The following is a 22,707-nucleotide window of genomic DNA, read 5'->3' as shown; positions in this document are numbered from 1 at the left end:
CACTATTTGCATTTGTCCGCCTTGGGACTTTATACTTCTGTGCCTTGCCCATTTAAATATCTCAAACTAGGTGATTGGTGAAAGCTATACTAACTATCCCTGATCTGCCTCTGCCTTTCCAAAGGTATATAAAACCTCTCCTTTGGTATTTCATACCACTGATTTAAGTCTTACTGACCTGTAGTTATTTATCATATCCTCCCTCAAAGGTAAAGGAACAACATTATCTATTTTGCAATCTTCTAGCGCCTTGCTTGTAACTAATTAGGTTGTTTAATAAAAAATCTGTCAAGGCCCCTGCTGTCTCCTTCCTTGGGTTCCATAGCAACATGGGATAGATCTCATCGAGTCCTGTGGATTTATTAACCCTCATGTATCACATGGTGCCTAACTCCTGCACAATACTGACCTCGAGATTAACTACATACCCATCACTAATTCATTGCTTTCCTTATGCTTAATTTAGGATCTTACCTACATTGTCTAGCTCCACACTGGGATTACTTGTTTGTTCCCTAAGAGGTCCCACTCTTTCTCTGGGCACCCTCTTGCTCCTGATAAACAAATAGTTCCATAATTTATATTGAGGGGGAAAAACAGCACAACACTTAACCAAATATGTAAAGTGATCAAAAGATTTTGAATTCAAGGAGATGATTGCAATCACTTGTAGAACCAAAACAGTGTGCAACAGAAGAGCTTTGTGCAATATAACAGTGTGATGGTGGGGCTTTAGGCAATGATAGAACAACCATGAAACAACAAAATGAAAAACTGGCTCCTTAAATGCATAGTTTCGTTTATATATATATATCTCTGAGCAGGTGTCATCTTGTCCTTATCCATTTACACCAATCAGTAGATTTTCTGCCCCTAGCAAATCCCTCGGCCCCTCAGTGCTGCGAGGTGTTCGAACAAAGAAAAATATTGTAGTGCATAGGTAGCCAAAAGGGAAATCTCTTTCCAGCTTTGCAATAGCACGGGGACTTTGTACCCTCCTGTTTGTCTGAACTACTTTCTTATCATTGCTGCTTGCAGTCAAGTTTTCCTTTCCCCAACAAACCTGTTCCTTTATTTTTCATTCTTCCCACTTTGGTCCAGGTATATTATTTCTGAGCTCGATTCTTCATTCCCACTTTCAATTTAACGATTATTGCAGAAAAACACGCATCAAATATTCTACGTTAGCATCAAATTCCTTTTATACGACTGATGCTAGTGGCTTCCATGAGCATTGTTGGGGCTCATCTTTGAAATCCTCTTTGGAATTGATTTATCACAGGTGATATGGGTATCGATGGTAATTTACATTAGATTCTTCATTTCTTCATAATTATAACTACCTGTTACAATTGTGTGCCTTGTATAGGTCTTAGTATTTGTAATTGGCAACTATTTAGTTAATAAATATTCTTTCATTTTGAGGTTTTTGATTTAGGTACTGCAAATGCCATGCCCGTGAAGTCTAATTTTTCTAATGAAACATTGTTTCATGCATTCCTCTGCAGATATGCTAGTTTTCTGTATATGCTGTTAGCAAACTGACTCACTGCTTTGAACCATTTTTGTTCATATCTATTTCGATGGGGACTTGAAAATGATTGAACACAATAATCTGTCTACAAAAGCCTTTAAAATTCAACGGATAAATGCATTGGGTGCCCTTTAAGCCACTGAAAACAAATTGCATTTAATCGAGTTTTGAGGGCATTGACTCAAAGTCTTGCCATTTCCTATGAACAATTAGGCCATAATAGAATGCAGCTAATTTGGCCATGTATTTAAATGAATGGCAGCTTGCAATAGAATTAACTTTTTTTTTCGCGTAGTTAATACCATCTCTAAATTGTGAAATTATAAAGCTCTCAATACTATATTGCCTGTTATGCCCTGATTTTGTTAAATGTGAATATTAGATTAGATTAGATTAGATTAGATTCGTTTTATTGTCATTCAGACCTTTCGGTCTGAACGAAATTTTGTTTCCCTGCAGTCATACATATAATTTAAAAAAATGGCAAAAACACACATCAACACAAATTTAACATCCACCACAGTGAGTTCACCAAACACCTCCTCACTGTGGTGGAAGGCAAAATCTTAAAGTCTCTGTCTCTTCCCCCTTTGTTCTCCCTCTGTGCCGAGGCGACGGTTCAAACTCCGCGGGTGGTTGCTGCCTCCGCCACAACTCCAGGGCCGAGTCGGGTCTCCGCCGCTGCTGCTGCTGCTGCCGCCACCGCAGCTTCTGTGCCGAGCCGGGTCTCCGCTGTTGCTGCTGCCGCCGCTAGAGCTTCGGGGCCGAGTCAGGTCTCCGCTGCTGCTGCTGCCACCGCCGCAGCTTCTGTGCCGAGCCGGGTCTCCGCTGTTGCTGCTGCCGCCGCTACACCTTCGGGGCCGAGTCAGGTCTCCGCTGCCGCTGCTGTTGCTGCTACAGCTCCAGGGCCGAGCCGGGTCTCCGCTGCCGCTGCTGTTGCTGCTACAGCCCCAGGGCCGAGCCGGGTCTCCGCTGCCGCTGCTGCCGCCGCCACAGCTTCTGTGCCGAGCCGGGTCTCCGCTGTTGCTGCTGCCGCCGCTACAGCTTCGGGGCCGAGTCAGGTCTCCGTTGCTGCTGCTGTTGCTGCTACAGCTCCAGGGCCGAGTCAGGTCTCCGCTGCTGCTGCTGCCGCCGCTACACCTTCGGGGCCGAGTCAGGTCTCCGTTGCTGCTGCTGCCGCCGCCACAGCTTCTGTGCCGAGCCGGGTCTCCGGTGCTGCTGCTGCCGCCGCTACAGCTTCTGTGCCGAGTCCGGTCTCCGCTGCTGCTGCCGCCGCTACAGTTTCGGGGCCGAGTCAGGTCTCCGGTGCCGCTGCTGTTGCTGCTACAGCACCGATGCCGCCAGCCCCGCCATTAGGCCTCGGCGCAGACGGAGACGGGGAATACGACCGAAGAAAGTCGCATCCCCCGAAGGAAGAGACCAAAACATGTTTCTCCCACCCCACCCACACACATACACAACTTAATAAAACAAAATTAACTAAAACATGACAATGAACAAAACGAAAGAAAAAAAACAGACGGACTGCAGGTGGGCCGCAGCTGTTAAGCCAGCGCCGCCATCTTGAACATCTTGAATATGTAACTGCAGGTCAGTTCAGGAATCTATTTGGCACCCGTCCTTCAATTACATTCTTTGTACATTGTGAACATGAAAATAATACCTAAAATTATGAAAACATTTTCATGAGCAAAATGACATCCAAGTACAGTGAACAGTAAATCATCGATTACGTTTCACATAGTTTTGCAAATATAAAAATGATAATCAAGGAATTAAAATTATTTAAGTAATACCGTGAAAGGGAAACAAAGTATTTATCTGTTTTCGGAGCATGGTATTGGTATTAAGACTGTTTTGATTGTGAAATACTTCCCCAGGGAAATTCAGTCAATCAGCCACACAACAACTGTACGTCTGATTAGTATTTGATTTTTTAAGTCTCTATTTTCCATATGGTGATAAATTTTCCTTAAACTGGTCAAGTGACTTAAGCAACTTTAACAGAAATAAAAACAACTTCAGAACATGGTGCCTCTTTAAATTTAATTTCTGAAAATTCTAAGTGAATATTTTTTTTTTACAAAGCTGTTTTTCGGCAATAAATCTGTCAGTCAGACCTTGTGGTGATGAATTTTTAGTTCAAATTTTCATGATCTCCAAGTATACTTTTGTATTGCCTAACTATGTGGTTAATTAACTATTGATGAATGGATGCCCCCTAAAGGTTACATAAAGGGGCAGAACATGCACGGAATGTCATCAATTGAATTGATATTGCTGGAAATGATAAACAGGGACGTTTTTCAAATGGAAATGTGATTCCAAAAACAATCTACAATATAACTGAGCATGTGCTAAAGAGCCGTAGTGGATATTAATAGCTTCCTGAGAATTATTGAAGTTATAACCACTCAATATGAGGCATATAGTTTAGAAACACTATTATTTTTTCCCTGCTACAAATTTAATAGAAATTTGTATTTGCCCTTGGAAATTAGATATCATAAGCTGGGCAAATTATTGCACGATAAAGTTATTTGAATCGACATATGGCATGATGGTATGATAGTTACTCCATTTCTTGCAAGTTTTTAAATGCATTTTAATTATTTTGGGTGGGGGAGGGTAAGAATTTATTTTTATCCTTCTTCCTCCCTCTTTGTTCTCTTTCCATATAATACGTGCCTTTTTCATACGAGATAGCCTCTGACTTTATCACTGTATGTTGCACTACACAGTTCATTGGTTTTGTTCCCAGTGGGGAAGAGAGGAAACTAAGTTTTAATTTGTCAACAGAACTGAGGTCAACCAAATATTGCTTTTATATTCCAATAATATGCACAATTGTATAGAGTTTAGCTGTGAAATTAATGTGAATAAAATAGTATTAAAAGTAAAATGTTTTGTTTTAAAACGAGACTGAAACTTTACAGTAAACTTTTTGGAATGGTGGGAATGTTAAATTAACATTGTTGTGTATATAAATTACAGTGGTTAACAACTATCATTACAGCTATAGTACAAGTTTCTTCCTGTTGTCATCCTGCTTGCTTAGCATTATTATTTGTCGAAGAAGCCAAAAATTACAATCGAAAATTGAAAATCTTGCAAGTGTATCAATTTTAAATGTCCCCTAATGCCACATTCTAATATACTCTTGCAGACTTTTCTGAATATTAAAGTTTAGCTTCATGCTGATAGTTAAATAAATGTCAACACATTGCTGATCTAATTCAGTATGTCGGGCACCATCTCTGGAGGGATGGGCAGGTGACGTTTTGAGTCGTATCACTGTTAATAAGTAGTTTGTGAACATTAGAACATTTAGCAAAGGATTGATTTTTTAACCTGGCCCCACAGCATCTCAAGGACTGTCTCCCTGCAATGACTGCACTCTATAATTGAAATAACAATAAGCAGCTACAATGCAGAGTGACATGGAGAGTGCTTAATTATAATCCCCAAAATAACACCTTTGTGTATGCTTTAATTTTTATAATCATTTTTATGAAGACTAGCATTGCATCATAAAATTCTGAAAGCATGTGTATATAACGGTAGTATAACTTTTAAAATAATTGTGCACAAACAATGAGAATGAAAAGAAAATCTTTTAAAAACATGACTTTTCTGCAGTTTGTTTAAGAAGGAACTGCAGATGCTGGGAAATTGAAGGTAGACAAAAAATGCTGGAGAAACTCAGCGGGTGAAGCAGCATCTATGGAGCGAAGGAAATAGGCAACGTTTCGGGCCAAAACCCTTCAGAAAATGATAACGTCCATTTTCTGTAGTTTTTACAGGTTGCTTCAATTTAAATAGCGAGCTGCAATTGTTGGTGAAAGATGCAAGAAATGGGTTAATTTGTTTAAAGTTCCGGATGGAGTGTTGAGACTTTATAACGCTGCAGTCCTGACGCAACTAATTGTCAAGTTTTTAATTGCCTCATTTTTCTGCTTCACTCTTCTTTTGCCTATGTTTTCTGCATTTGTGTATAGCTTTGGCATGGGTTTTCAACATCATGTTTGATCCTTGCACAATCCATATCATCTGCACATTAATTTCACACAGCCGTAATTGATTTATTTCAAATCCACTGGTGTCATGTACCATCATAATTTCAAGGTTTTCCATAGTTGTCCCTTCACAGTCCAATAATTAATCTTGAGTATCTCAACTTCAGATCTTCTATATCTCTCTATATCACCACCTATATCTCTCGTTCCCCTTTCCCCTGACTCTGTCTGAAGTAGTGTCTCGACCTGAAACGTCACCTATTCCTTTTCTTCAGAGATGCTGCCTGACCTGCCGAGTTACTCCAGCTTATTGTGTCTATTTTCAGATTACGCCTGCTCTCACTATGCCGTCATGATAGCACAATTCTAAGCGGTTTTTGTTTTGCTATCTTCCATGCTTGGGAACAGAAGCTTCTTTACAAATACATCTTTCACAATGCTTTGGATATCTCTATACTCTTTTGTCCTATCTTGTCCAGAACATTTAGAGTATTTGTCAAGTCCTTGCTCATGTCGTTAATTAAACTGAGTTTGTGAAGAGTGAAACAATGCCAAGGTACTGAGCACAGGGAGGAAGTTCTACATATGATTTAAATTAAGCTAGGATACTGTATTTCATTAAGCTCTTTTTGAATCACCACATTTTGAGAGATTTTAAGATATTGTAATGATCCTAAAAAAGAGCACCTCCCCCTCCCAACTTTAAAGGTCTAAGATTTGAGGAAATACTTTGGAACAAATATAATTTCTTTGTCAAACTAACTCCTTACTGGTTTCATTCCCGTGACGGTAGGACTTGTAGGTCAGGAGCCTTTTGTTTTTTTGAGAAAATGATAGCGATGTGATTTATGATTCCATTCTTTACTTGTGCTATACTATATTTTGGTGATCCCCAAAAAAGATGAATGATTTAATGTCCAAGTAACCTTTTCAAATGATAACTACTGCTGGATACCCAAGTCCTTGAAGGTTGCAGCTTGATTTATATTGCTATTTGTTGTAAATTCTAGTCATAAAACTATAGTGATCTGACGGTGTTATTTTTTAGATGAGATTTATAAACCAACACTAGAGTTAATCATTCATTGAAAAGATTCTGTTGACATTTCGCATTCTTGTAATAAAAATATATTTTCACTGGTCGAAATACGGTTAATATTTCAATCTTCCCTCATCAGCTAAAGGATCACTTTTTCCAAAAATAATGAAATATTTGTTCTCTGAAGTAGTTTGATAATTTTGTTTATTCTTTATGCTTACATCACGATATGCAAATTGGTCAAACCCCAAAATAGTACAGGGAAAAAAACCCTCCAATATATCCAGTTTGAAGTATTGAAACCTACTGAAGCCAGGACTGGGCAGTCTTATTATTAAACTACAGAAGCATTAAAAAAAAAAAAAAAAAAGGACCTTGTCAGACACCATCTGTTCAAGCTTGGTGAATTCAAACATATTAGAAACAAAAAGTAAACACTGACTCTGTTCCAAGCTCCGACCCCTCAATTAAATTATCTGGAGACAGTAATCAGATTCATGTGGAACTACTTAATAGAAGATTGCTAATTCCAGTATCTACATAATGTTTGGGGCAAAGACCCGTCATTTATTTATTTGCCTCTGTACTCCACAATTTGAGATTTGTAATAGAAAAAAAATCACACGAGGTTAAAGTACACGTTGTCAGATTTTATTAAAGGCCATTTTCATACATTTTGTTTTCATCATGTAGAAATTACAGCAGCGCTCATGTTTTTCAGGAAATATAGCAGAGAAGTATTAAATTTTCCAGAACTAAGATAACATTACCAATACCATTCCTGAATCAGTGGTTCAATTTAACATATTTGCTGGCATTTAAAAAAAAAAAACAGCATAATTATTTCATAATTTCTATATAGGAAGCACAAAATGTTGATTTTGTATAGAAAATCTCCCAGCAGAATTGATTATTCTCTCATGGGGCTGGCTGCCCATTGATGTAAAAGCAGCTGAACTGGATGTTTCTAAATAATTGAATCTAAAATGAGATATTGTGTGGGAAAGTAACACAGTGGTAACCTTGAAAAGGATCTTTCCTCCTCCATGCCTTGTTTTTTTCATTTGTATTTCTTTTTTTAAGGTTGGTTCTGTTTAAACCAAATTCTACATGTTTAAGGTTGATGCTGTCTGAGACATGAACTAAACTAGTACTAGTAAACTAAATCAATAGATTGTTTGTTTATTAATGCTTGTTTCCGAATATGTTCTCCTGTTTACCCCTACACCCTTTTCTAATCAGTCTTCCCGCTTGATAAAAAATCTTGAGACCAGCTTCTTTGGCGCCAGCAATACTCAAGCAGAACCTCTGTCTCCCCCTGGCCCATACATGTTTGATCATCTTTGATGCTGCTATTTGAGTTCTATAGATTTAAAAAGATTACTTTCCTGCAGTAAAAAAATGACACTGCACTTAATATTGTGATCTGTGAATATATTTGGCATAAACATCGAAACATCAGTGCATCCATCATCTCATCTTGATTAGAATAATCTTTATGCAAGTAGATTCAAGTCTTCTTAATTATTGTGGATGTGTTCCGTGAATTGTATTGAATAGTCTAATTTGAAGGTGTTGATTCATGCTGATCCATGTGCCATAACCACAATCTCACCCTCGGCTAATAAAAGATGCACACCTGCATTGGTCTCTAGAAAGGACACAGTCAAAATTTTTGTTGGGATTCATTGTTCTCGTTCTCCTGAATCCACTAGAGTAAAAGCCAGTTCTGCAATCCCTCTAGTAGCAGAATAAATTGAGTCCCTGCCAGAGATTAGAGAAATGTAGCACCATTGTATGTTGATTAGTACACCAATTGATGCATTTATTTGTCAAAATGTTTGAGAATTATTAAATGCTTACTGTCTTTAGAAGATGTAAAGTAGGAATCGGTACTGAAACAACCTAGGTTATTAAAAGGGTCGTTAGTTTAGCGTTCTTAATTTCACAATGTAATTATCATTTTCCCCCGCTAAGTATTTATCACATGATTTGATTTCCAAATTGCATGTTTAGTAGGCCCCCCTCGGTCATGACTGACCAAGGGTGATGCATCCTGGTTGGATGCAAGCCTGGGCAATGTCATATGGAGGACAGGCTGATGCCCATGCAGCATGTTTCCCCCTCTCCACGTTGCTGATCGATCCAAAGGAACAGCAATTGCATGTTTAGAAGTATTGGTATCGAAGAGCAATGAAATGAATATTGAAATAAAGCAGATCATGATAGCCACTTCATTGCTCTAAAGTAGAAAATGTTTCCTGAGGTGGTGAAAGGAACTGTGCACATTTCTTTCTTTGGAGCAATCTTCACTCAAGCTTAAGATAGACACAAAAAGCTGGAGTAACTAAACGGGACAGGCAGCATCTCTGGAGAGAAGGAATGGGTGACGTTTCGGATCGAGACCTTTCTTCAGACTGGCTTCTGGTAAACAATGTATATCAAGTGTGGAAGCCGCAGTGTACTAATGGTAATGGTTGAATCTACAAATTCTATTGTCTAATTTGCAGAAACTACATTTTTTCCTTGACATTTTATCCCACAGCTATGTTGTCACAGAGCTAATGCAAAGTGACCTTCACAAGATCATAGTGTCTCCACAACCATTGAGTTCTGATCATGTTAAAGTTTTCCTCTACCAGATTTTGAGAGGTGGGTATATGATGTATGAATATGTACCAGCATGTAGTCTAAGCAAAAAAAAATGTTTTTTTCTAAGTAGTATTTGTTACAGAAATGCTGATTTGTACTAGTAACCATCCCTTGAGGTTTATGATTCCTGATGCTTCATCCTTGAATCTTAGAGAAAAGATTCAATAGGGATATATTCAGTTAAGATAGACACAAAATGCTGGGGTAACTCAGCGGGGTAGGCAGCAACTCTGGAGAGAAAGAATGGCTGATCTTTTGGGTCAAGACGTATCTTTAGACAGAGTCAAGGGTGAGTGAATCTAGTGACATTGAAGAGTACAGAGAAAATGTAACTGAAAAGGACAGATCAAAGCAGATGTTGATTAAGGAAATGTGGAATGGTTCATTGAGCCTATCTGCTTTGTTCCAAGGAGAACAATCAGTTTCTCCTTGCCTTTCATTCTTGGTTTATTTGTAGGAGCACTTTGGGTATAGCGACAATGCTTCAGTGTAGTTTTGGTGGAAAACCAAGGTAATACGAGTTCAAAGTCAGCATATTCTTACAATGGCAAAGATGCTAAGTTTGGGTAACTTTGAACAGAGGAAATTGAAGGTTTAATTGGATAAGATATTTTGCAGAGGGTTTGATCTGTATCCAGTTTTCACAAGGTTCATATTTCAGAGAAAGATTAGGGAATCCAGAGCACCATCTCGGAGTCAACATCACTGAAATGGATTGCCCATTTATCTTACGGCATTAAATGGGGTATTGTGTGCAAATTGGTGGCACAGAACCCCCTCTCTACAAAACGCAAATAATTGAAATGGAAAGTACTGGAAGCATTTAGTGAGTGTTATAATCTGTGAAAAGGAATATTTCGAGTCGGTGACATTTCATCTGAGCTTAATTGTGTGTACCATAGGGGTATCTAAAGGACTTGATGTGTGATACAGATGCAGTTTTTATTTCCAGCCACACTCTTTGACATGGAAATTGCAGTGTTATTTCACAAAGGGGAGAGGAATTAGGACGATGCCCTTGTACATCTCTTAGCAGGCAGACCATAAAGAATGAGAAACGGGAATATAAATTGGTTTAAAACGCATCAGTAAATTTACCTTTTCGAAAATGTGTACTCAAATCCTAACTTTTCATTTAATGCTTGAATGGACACCAACTGATTAAAGTGGAATTAATATTTATAGAACTTTCGGATGAAACTTTTTTTCATATCTGATTGTTAGAGATGGAATTTGATTTTGTTTTAATTTAACATTTGTTTTGAACCTGGAAATTCTAAAACCTAAAAGTACATTCTGTGATTTGAAAGTAGCAAACTTTTGATAATTTAATGTATACATTTAGCGCATTCAGGACCATTTTAGTGTCCACCTTCTAGAATATGATGCAGTGTCACTGCAAGCACAAGGTGGATGCCAGTAGGCAACATAGTGTTATATGTGTGTATTTAAGGATTTACTATTGATTTCAGGGCTGAAGTATCTGCATTCAGCTGGCATATTACACCGCGACATTAAACCAGGGAACCTTCTTGTGAACAGCAACTGTGTCCTCAAGGTGGGTTTGCTTATTTATTAACTACAAATCTATTGTAAATTAATCATGGTCATTTTTATTTTTGCTGCTTTGGCAAAATATTCTCTCTATCCCCGCCGCTTATTGTATCATTATTAATCAGTAACCTTAAATCTTTAATGATATTAAGCAAGATGCAACTTGTGTATATTGCTACCCGATGGCATCGTTGATGCACAAATATCATACTAGAAAATCATCATTAGTACTCTATAATTTATTAGGAAATGTTTCACCAGTAGTTGGCAAGCATTGGGGGTTTTCATTTGGTGATAATGTGATCTGCATGTACAAATTTGAATTGAAGGTTTCACAGGAATTTATTTATACCAATTCCTGAAATGCTCCAGAAAGTGAGTAATTAATAATGGAAAATTAGAAGGTAGCTGAATTAAGATACAAGTATATATCTTGGTAAAGGTGGGATTGGGAGAAGGGAACTTGAAAGCTTTAATCACTGGTAGTGGAGCTGAGCAAGTTGTTGAAGCTGAAGGCTGACGAGGCAAGTAATTAAGGGCACTCTCTGTTGGGAAGTCAGAAATCAAGGCGTTCTTGATTGCTACTATTCAGTCCCCATCAATGTGCATCCTATAAGGTTAACTTTCTGAACACATGCATTCACCTGCACACATGTTGGCCTTCATAACAAGAGGAGTTGAGTATAGGAGCAAAGAGGTCCTTCTGCAGTTGTATAGGGCCCTAGTGAGACCACACCTGGAGTATTGTGTGCTGTTTTGGTCCCCTAATTTGAGGAAGGACATTCTTGTTATCGAGGGAGTGCAGCGTAGGTTTACAAGGTTAATTCCCGAGATGGCGGACTGTCATATGCTGAGAGAATGGAGCGGCTGGGCTTGTATACTCTGGAGTTTTGAAGGATGAGAGGGATGAGTTTTGAAGGATGAGAGGGGATCTTATTGAAACATATAAGATTATAAAGAGTTTGGACACGCTAGAGGCAGGAAACATGTTCTGAAGAAGAGTTTCGGCCCGAAACGTTGCCTATTTCCTTCGCTCCATAGATGCTGCTGCACCCGCTGAGTTTCTCCAGCATTTTTGTGTACCAACATGTTCCAGATGTTGGGGGAGTCCAGAACCAGGGGCCAACACAGTATAAGAATAAGGCGCAAGCCATTTAGAATGGAGCGCGGTGGAGGCCGGTTCTCTGGATACTTTCAAGAGAGAGCTAGATAGGGCTCTTAAAGATAGCAGAGTCGGGGGATATGGGGAGAAGGCAGGAACGGGGTACTGATTGGGGATGATCAGCTATGATCATATTGAATTGCGGTGCTGGCTCCTGCACCTATTGTCTATTGCCATCCATAACCAGTCTATACAGGAAAAATGCTCTTTGACAACATATAATAAAAATATATCTTTTATTGTCATTGCACGTCAGTGCAACGAGATTTAGTGTGCAGCTCCACTGATGTACAAGAAAGGTAAATAAATACAATACATAAATAAGCAAGCTGAATTGATTGACGTGACCATCTGAGGGAGACTGTCCAAAGGGAGTGGGTGGGGGGGCACTCATTAGGGCCGGTTCAGAGCCGCTATAGCTCTTGGGATAAAACTGTTCCTGAGTCTAGAGGTTCGGGCGTAGAAGGCCTTGTAAAGTCTGCCGGAGGGAAGTAGTTGAAACAGACCGTGGCAGGGGTGTGATGAGTCCTTATGGATGCTGAGGGCCTTCCTGAGGCACCGCGTGTGGTAGATGCCCTCCAAGGCTGGTAGCTCTGTCCCGATGATCCGCTGCGCTCTGTTGACGACATGTATGAAAATGTCTCATGGAGAGAAAATTGGTTGTCCCTACCCAAAATACCTTGCCCTGCCCAAAAATGAGTGGAGAAAATGTGTTGTGCCCTTTTCAACTGGGATCAGTAGAAACTATGAAATAGTGGGCTAAATCAAGAATTGCCTGGCCAAATCCCTGAGATCTACTTCACTGACCCTCCTGCGTCCAATATACAGAAGCAAGGTGTAGCCTTTGGCAGTACAGTGAAGACTCTTTGACCCAAGACCTTTGACAGGTAATGCAGATGAGCATTGCTTTATTGATTATGAAAGCTATGAATTGCAATAAATGTCTAAATGAAATGTCTAATTTGAAATTGAAATTGAAGGTATTGAATTAAACTGATTTCTTAACTATTTGGCTGATCATCTCCATTGATATCGGATCTTGGATCTTGTGCCATGCCTAACATAACGCAGGGTCCAAAGGTATTCTTCTCCTGCACAACTGGATCCAGCCAGTGGAGAAATCTGACAGATTTAGCATCCAGAATGTTCTGCTAAATCCTGGCTTTCCATATCCCACAAGCTTTGCATGGAAGAACTAGCACATGATGCATTTCAATGGCTGAATGCCAGTGGTTCTATTTCGTACTGCTTTATGAGCCAATATTTGCTTACCAATTATATGTTGTTTCATTGAAGCAAGAGTAAGTGATACTGGGTCAGAATGTTTTGGATAGCAGTTATTCAAATTAGACAAGAACATTTTGTCAGTTACAACATTGATCTAGGTCAGTTTGATTAATGTTTCGTTAAATATAATTTAACTCAAGTTTACAATGATTTCTGGAAGAACAATGGCATGAGAGCAAATTTTTGGTTAATTTATCAATTATCTTATTGAGAACACTTGTTACAAATATTACTTATTTGTAAAATATTGTGTTTTCCAGGACATGATTAACAGTCAGTAAATTAATATTGGTTTATATTGAGCAAATTTTGAGTGGCATCATTGGAGAAAATGTGATTAAGTGGAGAATTTGTGAAGGGGATTTGTATGTAACTGAGGAGACTAAAACATATGAAATAGTAGCGTAGCACGTATTTCAATTATGAATTATGTGGGCAGGTTTTATTGAGATCCTAGTTGCATGTGAAGCACGTATCCTGTGCTATTTTGTATATCAGCATGAGATGGGGTGGCAATATAATGCAACAGTGGGCAATCTAAATGAACGGTAAACTTAGATTACTTGCCAAACTTGCAATGTAGGTCTAAGAAAATCCTTGCCAATTATTTGGGCCTCTTGTAGGATTACCAAATATTTAAGTGAACATGAATTGAGAGGTTTCATCTAAAGTCATTCATCCCTCCATGTGAAACTGTTTGAAAGGTTTGACCCCTAGAGAAAATAAATAATATTGTTTTGTCCCTGAAAATAACAATACAAGTAGATAGTGGTAAAGATGTTATATAATAATAATAATAAATGTTATTTATGGGCGCCTTTCAAGAGTCTCAAGGACACCTTACAAAAATTTAGCAAGTAGAGGAAAAACATGTAAGCGGAATGAAATAAATAGTAGAGACATGACTAGTGCACAAATTAAAGACAGAATTCAATTCAAAACACAATATGAGGCAATTCAAGCACAGATGAAAAGGGAGGGGGACGTGGGGCTAAGGATAGGCAGAGGTGAAGAGATGGGTCTTGAGGCGGGATTGGAAGATGGTGAGGGACACGGAATTGCAGATCAGTTGGGGGAGGGAGTTCCAGAGCTGCAAGTCCGGGCCCGCTCTGCCAGCCCAGGGCCACCCCGGACAGGGACGGGACACCGGGGACGGGGACGGCCTAACAGTACTCGCAGCGACGGAGAGCCGACCCCGACTACAGACGAAACGCAAGCCTGCACACAATGCAGTACCACCGTTGCCAAGACTGTTTTATAGCTAGTGACCTATGACCTGGGCATGCGCAGTTAGAACTCGTTTATAGAAAAATATCAAATAATGTGTCATTAGCACATTTGTCATTTCTGGCTGGTACTCCAAATAGTTCACAACTTCCCAATCTCACATTTGAAAATCAAAGCTGTTTGCCTGGGAGAGAATGGGAACCCAAGCCAAATGGTGCAAATTGTATGTGTAGGAAGGAACTGCCGATGCTGGTTTAAACCGAAGATAGACACACAATGCTGGAGTAACTCAGCGGGACAGGCAGCATCTCTGGAGAGAAGGAATGGGTGACGTTTCAGGTCGGGTCTGAAGAAGTGCCTCGACCCAAAACGTTACCCATTCCTTCTCTCCAGGGATGCTTCCTGAACCGTTCAGTTACTCCAGCATTTTCTCTATCTTCGGTCTAAATTAAGGGTTTTTTACTACAATAGGTTTCTTCATCCTGAATATGGACATTGTTTCCATTCTACCCCAAGCAAATATGTGTAATTTTTAAATCTGCAATCGGGAACCATTGAGGTATTTATAAATCTAACTAATGAATAATCCTTAAGAATGATCCTAAATTGTTAACATTAGGAGGGTTCACAAAGTCAAAGAATCTTAATCTACCCTAGCTTGACACTGCTTTGTCTGATATTGCAGGTTTACGCTAAAGGAATCATTTATTAGTGATCAGAAGTTGGAAAGTTAACAAAACAATCTATCTAAGGGTGGGAAAACTGCCCAACTGCTTCAAGGTCAGCTAGTTTAGAACATTTATTATTGAATTGGGATCTTTTGCTTCTGTGCGACTCTTCAGCTGACCCTGTGAAATGCAACATCAGCACTTGAGGGTCTGCATTTTTGTTAATGTCCTAGCAATTTCGATGTTTGCTCTTTATTCTTCTGACAACTCTTTTGCCTTCCAAATGTTTCCCTGTTCTTCAATATGACTACAATACTGCAATCTTGCACAGACTACGATCTCTCAGTATTTTGCTGAAGTGTCTATATTTTATTTGAAAATTGGCTGCAATTTTCTTACAGATGTAGACATTAAACTGGATGTCATTTCTTGGTAATTTAATATAAAGGTATTATTCAGGTAGCTTTGTTCAACAGCAAATTCCTTGAATCAAAAATATTTTATTGTACCTCTGGCCTTGAGTGCAAAACTTATGTTCAGGTTAGATGTTTTTGGAATATATTTTAAACTTGATGGCTTCAACCTTATTTAAAAAGTAAGTTACTGAACTTAATTTTATGATGTAGCTTTAGCATTTATTGCTAGAATCTCAAAACATTCTGTTTTCTTGCAGATCTGTGACTTTGGTCTTGCCAGAGTAGAGGAACTTGATGAGTCTCGCCACATGACGCAGGAAGTTGTTACTCAGTATTATCGAGCACCAGAGATCCTAATGGGCAGTCGCCATTACACCAATGCCATTGATATCTGGTCTGTAGGATGCATCTTTGCAGAACTCTTAGGTCGTAGAATCTTATTTCAGGCACAAAGTCCTATTCAACAGGTAATTCAATGGACTACAATGCTTTAAATGTGCCTTGGTCTTTCGTATGTATATACTGATAATGCTGCACTATGGATACTCTTATTTTGTATAGTCACTATGAAATATTGGTCTGCCATGTTGCGTAGCAGGTTTCCTTCGGTTTATGTGCAGGAGGGACCTGCTGTGATCTTTCTCGATAGGAATTCAGATTCAAACCTTTATTTGTGAGGAACCTCTTTGTTAAAAAATATTCTCAAACATAACAGATGGACAAGAGATTAAAAAAATAGAGATGCATATCTGAAATGTTAACTGTCTAACACTTCACTGTTGAATTCAGAACAAATATCTTTCTAACCAATTTGAAATTCTTACTCCGATTCAAGCTTGTTCCAGTTTGCAGGCTTATCTGAACAACTCCCTTTATGTGCCTTGATCATATCTCTTAATGCAATTACCACTGATGTCATTTTCCACTTTAAATATTTCAGCAGGCTGTGTTATGTGGAAAACTCCAGACTAAAAACACAGTGACACAACTGGTGGAGCTGCTGTCTAACAAATTCAACAATCCATGTTCAATACTGACCTCTGGTACTACCTACAGTGCCCTCCATGATGTTTGGGACAGATCCATCATTTATTTATTTGCCTCTGTACTCCACAATTTGAGATTTGTAATAGAAATAAATCACATGTGGTTAAAGTGCACTTTGTCAGATTTTGTTAAAGACCATTTTATACATTTTGGTTTTACCATGTAGAAATTGCAGCTGTGTTTATACATAGTCCCCCCCATTTCAGGGCACCATAATGTTAGGGACACGTGGCTTAACAGGCATTTGTAATTGCTCAGGTGTGTTTAATTGCCTCCTTAATGCGGGTATAAGAGAGCTCTCAGCACCCAGTCTTTCCATCACCTATGGAAACTTTTATTGCTGTTTATCAACATGAGGATCAAAGTTGTGCCAATGAAAGTCAAATAAGCCATTATGAGACTGAGAAACAAGAATAAAACTGTTAGAAATCAGCCAAACCGTATTCTTACCCAAATCAACTGTTTGGAACATCATTAAGATGAAAGAGAGCACTGGTGAGCCTATTAATTGCAAAGGGACTGGCAGTCCAAGGAAGACCTCCACAGCTGATGACAGAAGAATTCTCTATAATTTAAAAAAATCTCCAAACACCTGTCCGGCAGATCAGAAATCCTCTTCAGGAGTCAGGTGTGGATTTGACAATGACCACTGTCCACAAAAGACTTCATGAACAGAAATACAGAGGCTACACTGCAAGATGCAAACCACTGGTTAGCCGCAAAAATAGGATGGCCGGGTTACAGTTTGCCAAGAAGTACTGAAAAGAGCAACCACAATTCTGGAAAAAGGTCTTGTGGACAGATGAGACAAAGATTAACGTATCAGAGTGATGGCAAAAGCAAAGTATGGAGGAGCGAAGGAACTGCCCAAGATCCAAAACATACCACCTCATCTGTGAAACACGGTGGTGGGGGTGTTATGTCCTGGGCATGTATGAATTCTGAAGGTACTGGCTCACTTATCTTCATTGACGATACAACTGCTGATGGTAGTAGCATAATGAATTGGCACCTCCTATCTGCTCAAGTTCAAACAAATGCCTCAAAACACATTGGCCGGCGGTTCATTCTACAGCAAGACAATGATCCCAAACATACTACTTTTTCAAAGCGGTCAATTCTTGAGTGGCCAAGTCAATCACCTGATCTGAACCCAATTGAGCATGCCTTTTATATGCTGAAGAGAAAACGGAAGGGAACAAGCCCCCAAAACAAGCATAAGCTAAAGATGGCTGCAATACAGGCCTGGCAGAGCATCACCAGAGAAGTCACCCAGCAACTGGTGATGTCCATGAATCTCAGACTTCAAGCAAAGGATTGTATGCAAAGGATATGCAACAAAATACTAAACATGACTACTTTAATTTGCATGACATTGCTGCGTCCCAAACATTATGGTGCCCTGAAATAGGGGGGACTATGTATAAACACAGCTGTAATTTCTACATGGTAAATCCAGAATGTATAAAAATGGCCTTTAATAAAATCTGACTATGTGCACTTTAATCACTTGTGATTTTTTTTCTTTCTATTACAAATCTCAAAATGTGGAGGTTAGAGGCAAATAAATAAATGATGGATCTTTGTCCCAAACATTATGGAGGCCACTGTATGTAGAATTTGCCATTTTCTGGGACTTCATAGGCTTCCTCTGGGTGCTCCAGTTTTCACCTATGATGTATGGTTTGGTAGGTTAACTGTCCACTGTAAATTTATCCTGGTGTGGCTATCAATGAGCTATTTCAGTTCTATATTGCACATCTGCATTGTGCACATTCTGTATTTCACCATAAAACAGAGATAATGTGTGCAAATTCATGAATTAAGTGGAGGAGCTGGAATGGATTCAGGATGTTACACATAAATGGATTCAAGATGTAACACCAAAAAACAGCCTGTTCCCTCAATCTAAATGAGAGCATTTTCTCATTGGCCTACTTTTCTCCTTGCTCAAATTTAAATCCACTTCTGCTTCAACCTCACCATTAGTCGGAGGACAACACTGGAAATATAGAAACAAGGAACAAGCAGATGGTGGTCTTCTTGCTGCTACCATTGGGCAGGAGGTACAGAAGCCTGAAGTCTTGCTCCATGAGATTCAGGAAGAGCTATTTTCCTACAACTATTAGATTTCTGAACAGCCCTAATCTTACCAGCAATGAAACACCATGGACCTCTTGTTGGTTTCCTCGATGTGTATTTTTGCAAAATGTGTGTAAAGTTTGAGATTTATGTACAATTTCTGTGTAATTAGTTTTTGTTATTTGAGTCTGTGTGCCTGTGATACTGCTGCAAGATTCTCATTGTATCTGTCCTCATTATAATCGTGCATATGACATTACAGTTTGATATCTCTCAAACTGTAATACGTACCACCAAGACAAAGGTAGTTGGTATATTGGAAAACCAGCACTTGCAGGTTTCCCTCCCGAGCTGCACACCATCCCGACTTGGAAATATATTTTTTCCTTCATTACCACTGTGTCCAACTCCATGGTTTCCCGGCTCAATACAAGTATGGAAGTCCCTTCATGAGAAAGTCTGCAGCAGTTTGAGAACATGCATCTCCTCAAGACCATTTAGAAACCAGCAATAAATAAAGACCTTTCCAGACTGAAGAATGGTCCCAACACAAAACGTCACGCATCCTTTTTCTCCAGAGATGCTGCCTGACTCAGTGACTTACTCCAGCACTTTGTGTCTATCATTGACAAAACTGGAAAAGTCTTTATTCTTTAAGGTTTAAAGGTCTCTGCAAAATATCAAACATTCAAACAAAAATACACACACTGAGGAAACCAACAAGAGGTGGTCCATGGTGTTTCATTGCTGAGGTAAGATTAGGGCTGAGCAGGTCAATTAAGAAATCTAATAGTTGTTGAAAACTAGCAGTTCTAGAATCTCATTGAGTGGGTCTTCAGGCTTCTGTACCTCCTGTCTAATGGTAGTAGCAAGAAGAAGGCATGCCCCAGATGGTGGGATCCTTGATGATATATACCGTCACCTTGACTTTGCCTCATTTAGAAGCTTTAAATGGTGGGGAGGTCTGTCCCTGAATGGGCCAGGCCGAGTCTATCACTCTGCAGCCTCTTGTGTTCATGCACATTGGGATTGCCATACAAGGTCAGATGCAACCGGTCAGGATACTTTCTACAGTGCATCTGCAGAAGTTTGTCAGAGAATTTGGTGACATGCCGAGTCTCTGTCTACTTCTAAGAATGTATAGACACACCAAGGTGATTCCTGCAATATTGGGGAAGTTGAAATCCTTTTCTGCCATGACGTTATTGATCTTGAACCTCAGTGATTTGCCTAAATACACTTCTGTCTTTTGCTGACTCTTGGTATGAAGCACAATGAGCTGAGATTTCCCTGATTGCCAGCCTCCCTGTGCCTGGGAGTCATGCATTCATTTTATAACTCCCCTTCCTTGAAGTGCAGATTGATCACCCATTTAAAAATGCGCTCTCCTCATACCTTTTGGCCTTCTAGATGAACTGCAGTGCCTACAGTTGGAGTTTTCTTGTTTTCTAAAAATGTTTTCTTGTCGATGTATGATCATGTGCTACGTAACATCATAGCGTCTGAAGTTGATGTTGAGGACACCCAGTTTTGCTGAACACTTAAGCTCAGTCAACCAAGGCTGATTCCTGGTTGCTAACCACTTTAACTCCCCTTCCTATTTCCATATGGGAATATGTAACTGAAAATTAGCTGTACAGTTTAATATTCCCTACTGATGAATAAAATGTTCTCTAAAGTGGATTGTTTGTTTGGAGAAAAGATGCAGCTATTTATATACATGTATTTTTGTGCTTATCCAATTACATATCCAGCAAAATAAAGTATTTGGTAAAGTAATCAGGCACGGGTGATCAAACCAAATTTATGCAGTTGGCGTCGATGGTTGTCACATGATTTCTCAGTGTATTTGGCTACATTCCTATGTTAAAGCGGCTACAGAAATCTGCAATTTGTTGTAATCACACTTGTTTAGAAAAAAGCAATCCTGTAGCAAAACTATAGAAGATCAACTGCTAATCAGACTTTTTTTTCCCCAACAGCAGCAAATAAATTTGCACATTCCTATGGTTCAACTTCTGTAAATCTTACCATGAAACAATATACACTTCTTTTTGCCAAAAGCGCTCCGATCCATACGTTCTCTTTAGCATTGTGGCCACATATCAGACCCTTTTTGACAATTAATATAATTAGATTCTTGGTTTTGATTGAAAAACAGTAACCTTCATTAAAAAACAATGCATTTTAGTAAATTGCCACGATTGTGGAACATAATTATTTTTTTATAGTTCAAATATTGCCTATAATTTTATTAGGCTTGAATGGAAGTAAATTGAGTTTCTTTCTTGAAATTGAAAAGTAAACTTTTTACTGTATTAGCAGTTAATTTTGTTCCCTTGAAATATGAATTTTTTATCAATTTCTTTTTAACACTGAAACAGTGATTACCCTAAACAGTTAATTATTTGTCTAATGGCAGTTGGACTTGATCACAGATCTGTTGGGAACTCCATCATTAGAAGCCATGCGAACAGCTTGTGAGGGTGCCAAGGCTCACATACTCAGGGGTCCTCATAAACAGGTAAGATTTCATCTATTCGATTTTGCAGGCACAAACTTTTGGTGGCTGCACCAGCAGTCAGATAGGTCAAGATGTTTGACTTTGTATGCAAACTATATTTGGTGAATGCATACAATCTTTATTATACAATTATCTAATTTTTTTTAAAATCCTGATATTTGACTCTATATCTATTTTTTTTGTTAAATGTCAGCTTACTCCTACTGTTTACCATTCTTGGGAATTGCTTCCTAAGTTATTAGCAGTCCCTGCAGGATCTCTTTTCAGAACTCAAATTATCCGTGAGTCAAGATGTGTCAATGGATTATTTAACAATTAAGATAATGGCCCAATACTGTTTTTTCATTTAATAGAACCACTACAGAATCATTGCACACAACAGTGATGCAGTACCAGCAGACACAAGAAATTGCAGATGCTGTAATCTGGAGCACAAAACTGCTGGATAGACACGGCAGATCAGGAAGCATCTGTAGAGGCAGAGATTAGGTCAGGTTGACCCCCTGCCATCGAGCTGCTAACCATTCCTCTGCCTCCACATGAGCCGCTATATCCAGATCAGTATATTCTGAAAGAACAGCAAGAAAAAGGTTTCTTGAAGAAACCATAAATGAAAAATCTGAATCAGGAAATGTGAATAGTTAGGTTTGGAGGGATATGGGCCAAACGTGGACAGGTGGGACGTGACAGTGTTGCTGGGACATGTTGGTCAGTGTGGGCAAGTTGGGCAGAAGGGCCTGCTTCCATGCTATATGACTCTCTAACTCCCAATTCACATGCAGAAAGCAAAAAAGGGAACAAAAATAGGCTAGAGAAATGTGACCAAAAATATATTTTTTAAATCATCTATTTAAATATTGATAAAATGAGATGCTAGATTTGGATTTACTTCATCACCTGAGATGATTTGATCATAATTAAAACGTAAAATATAATTTTAAAAATAACTTGTTCACTTCAATGAAACTTGTCAGTTTCTTTGTTGAACTAAATTAAGGCGCATGTTGCAATCAAAAGCGCTTGAACAATTGGTTGGGAAGAAAGCCAAACTAAGAAAGACGACTGCGCCTTGTTCACTTAAATGTTTCTCATGACCTAGTGGAAAAATGTATGTATGCATGTTGTTCCCAAATCTCTTGGTAAGCTCTATAGCCCAGATTCCATCTGAATAGGGGAACTGAGAAAGCAACTTCCTACTTATTTTTAGCTGTGAATATTCGGACTTCAAAAGTTGCTGTTCAGTTTCTTCAAGTAATACTGACCATTATTACCTGATCATTATCTCTATTGCAAAGATCTAGCCTATTGCAGCACAATTTGTCTCAGCCTGATAACCTACTTGCACAGTAGCACCCACTGGAAGTAGATCTATTTGGCCGACTTCACTGATTCAAGCTAGTGAACAAAGGTTAAACAACTTAAATGTAAAATCAATTTGCCTAGCAAACTTGAATTAGGGCCTTTTTAATTCTGAAGAAAATTTCATTAGTTTTTAATTG

General features: G+C 39.0%; 1 protein-coding gene across 3 annotated transcripts in view; it reads left to right on the top strand.

Moving 5' to 3' along the window:
* The window catches only part of nlk (nemo like kinase), a 142,956-nt gene that overhangs the window by 82,717 nt on the left and 37,532 nt on the right, over window positions 1-22,707 (top strand). For all 3 annotated transcript variants that reach the window (XR_004416067.1, XM_033045663.1, XM_033045664.1), the window contains exons 4-7: window positions 9,135-9,241; window positions 10,714-10,799; window positions 15,813-16,022; window positions 21,107-21,208. Coding sequence is in view for 2 of the 3 variants with exons in the window: in XM_033045663.1 (XP_032901554.1) it covers window positions 9,135-9,241; window positions 10,714-10,799; window positions 15,813-16,022; window positions 21,107-21,208 (505 nt within the window). In the remaining variant the exon portion in view is untranslated. The remainder of the gene's footprint in view (window positions 1-9,134; window positions 9,242-10,713; window positions 10,800-15,812; window positions 16,023-21,106; window positions 21,209-22,707) is intronic.

Source organism: Amblyraja radiata, chromosome 28 (assembly GCF_010909765.2).
Source record: "Amblyraja radiata isolate CabotCenter1 chromosome 28, sAmbRad1.1.pri, whole genome shotgun sequence".
Taxonomy (NCBI): Eukaryota; Metazoa; Chordata; class Chondrichthyes; order Rajiformes; family Rajidae; genus Amblyraja; species Amblyraja radiata.
The sequence above is the reverse complement of the archived record's forward strand: the minus strand, read 5'-3'. Positions and strand labels throughout refer to the sequence as shown.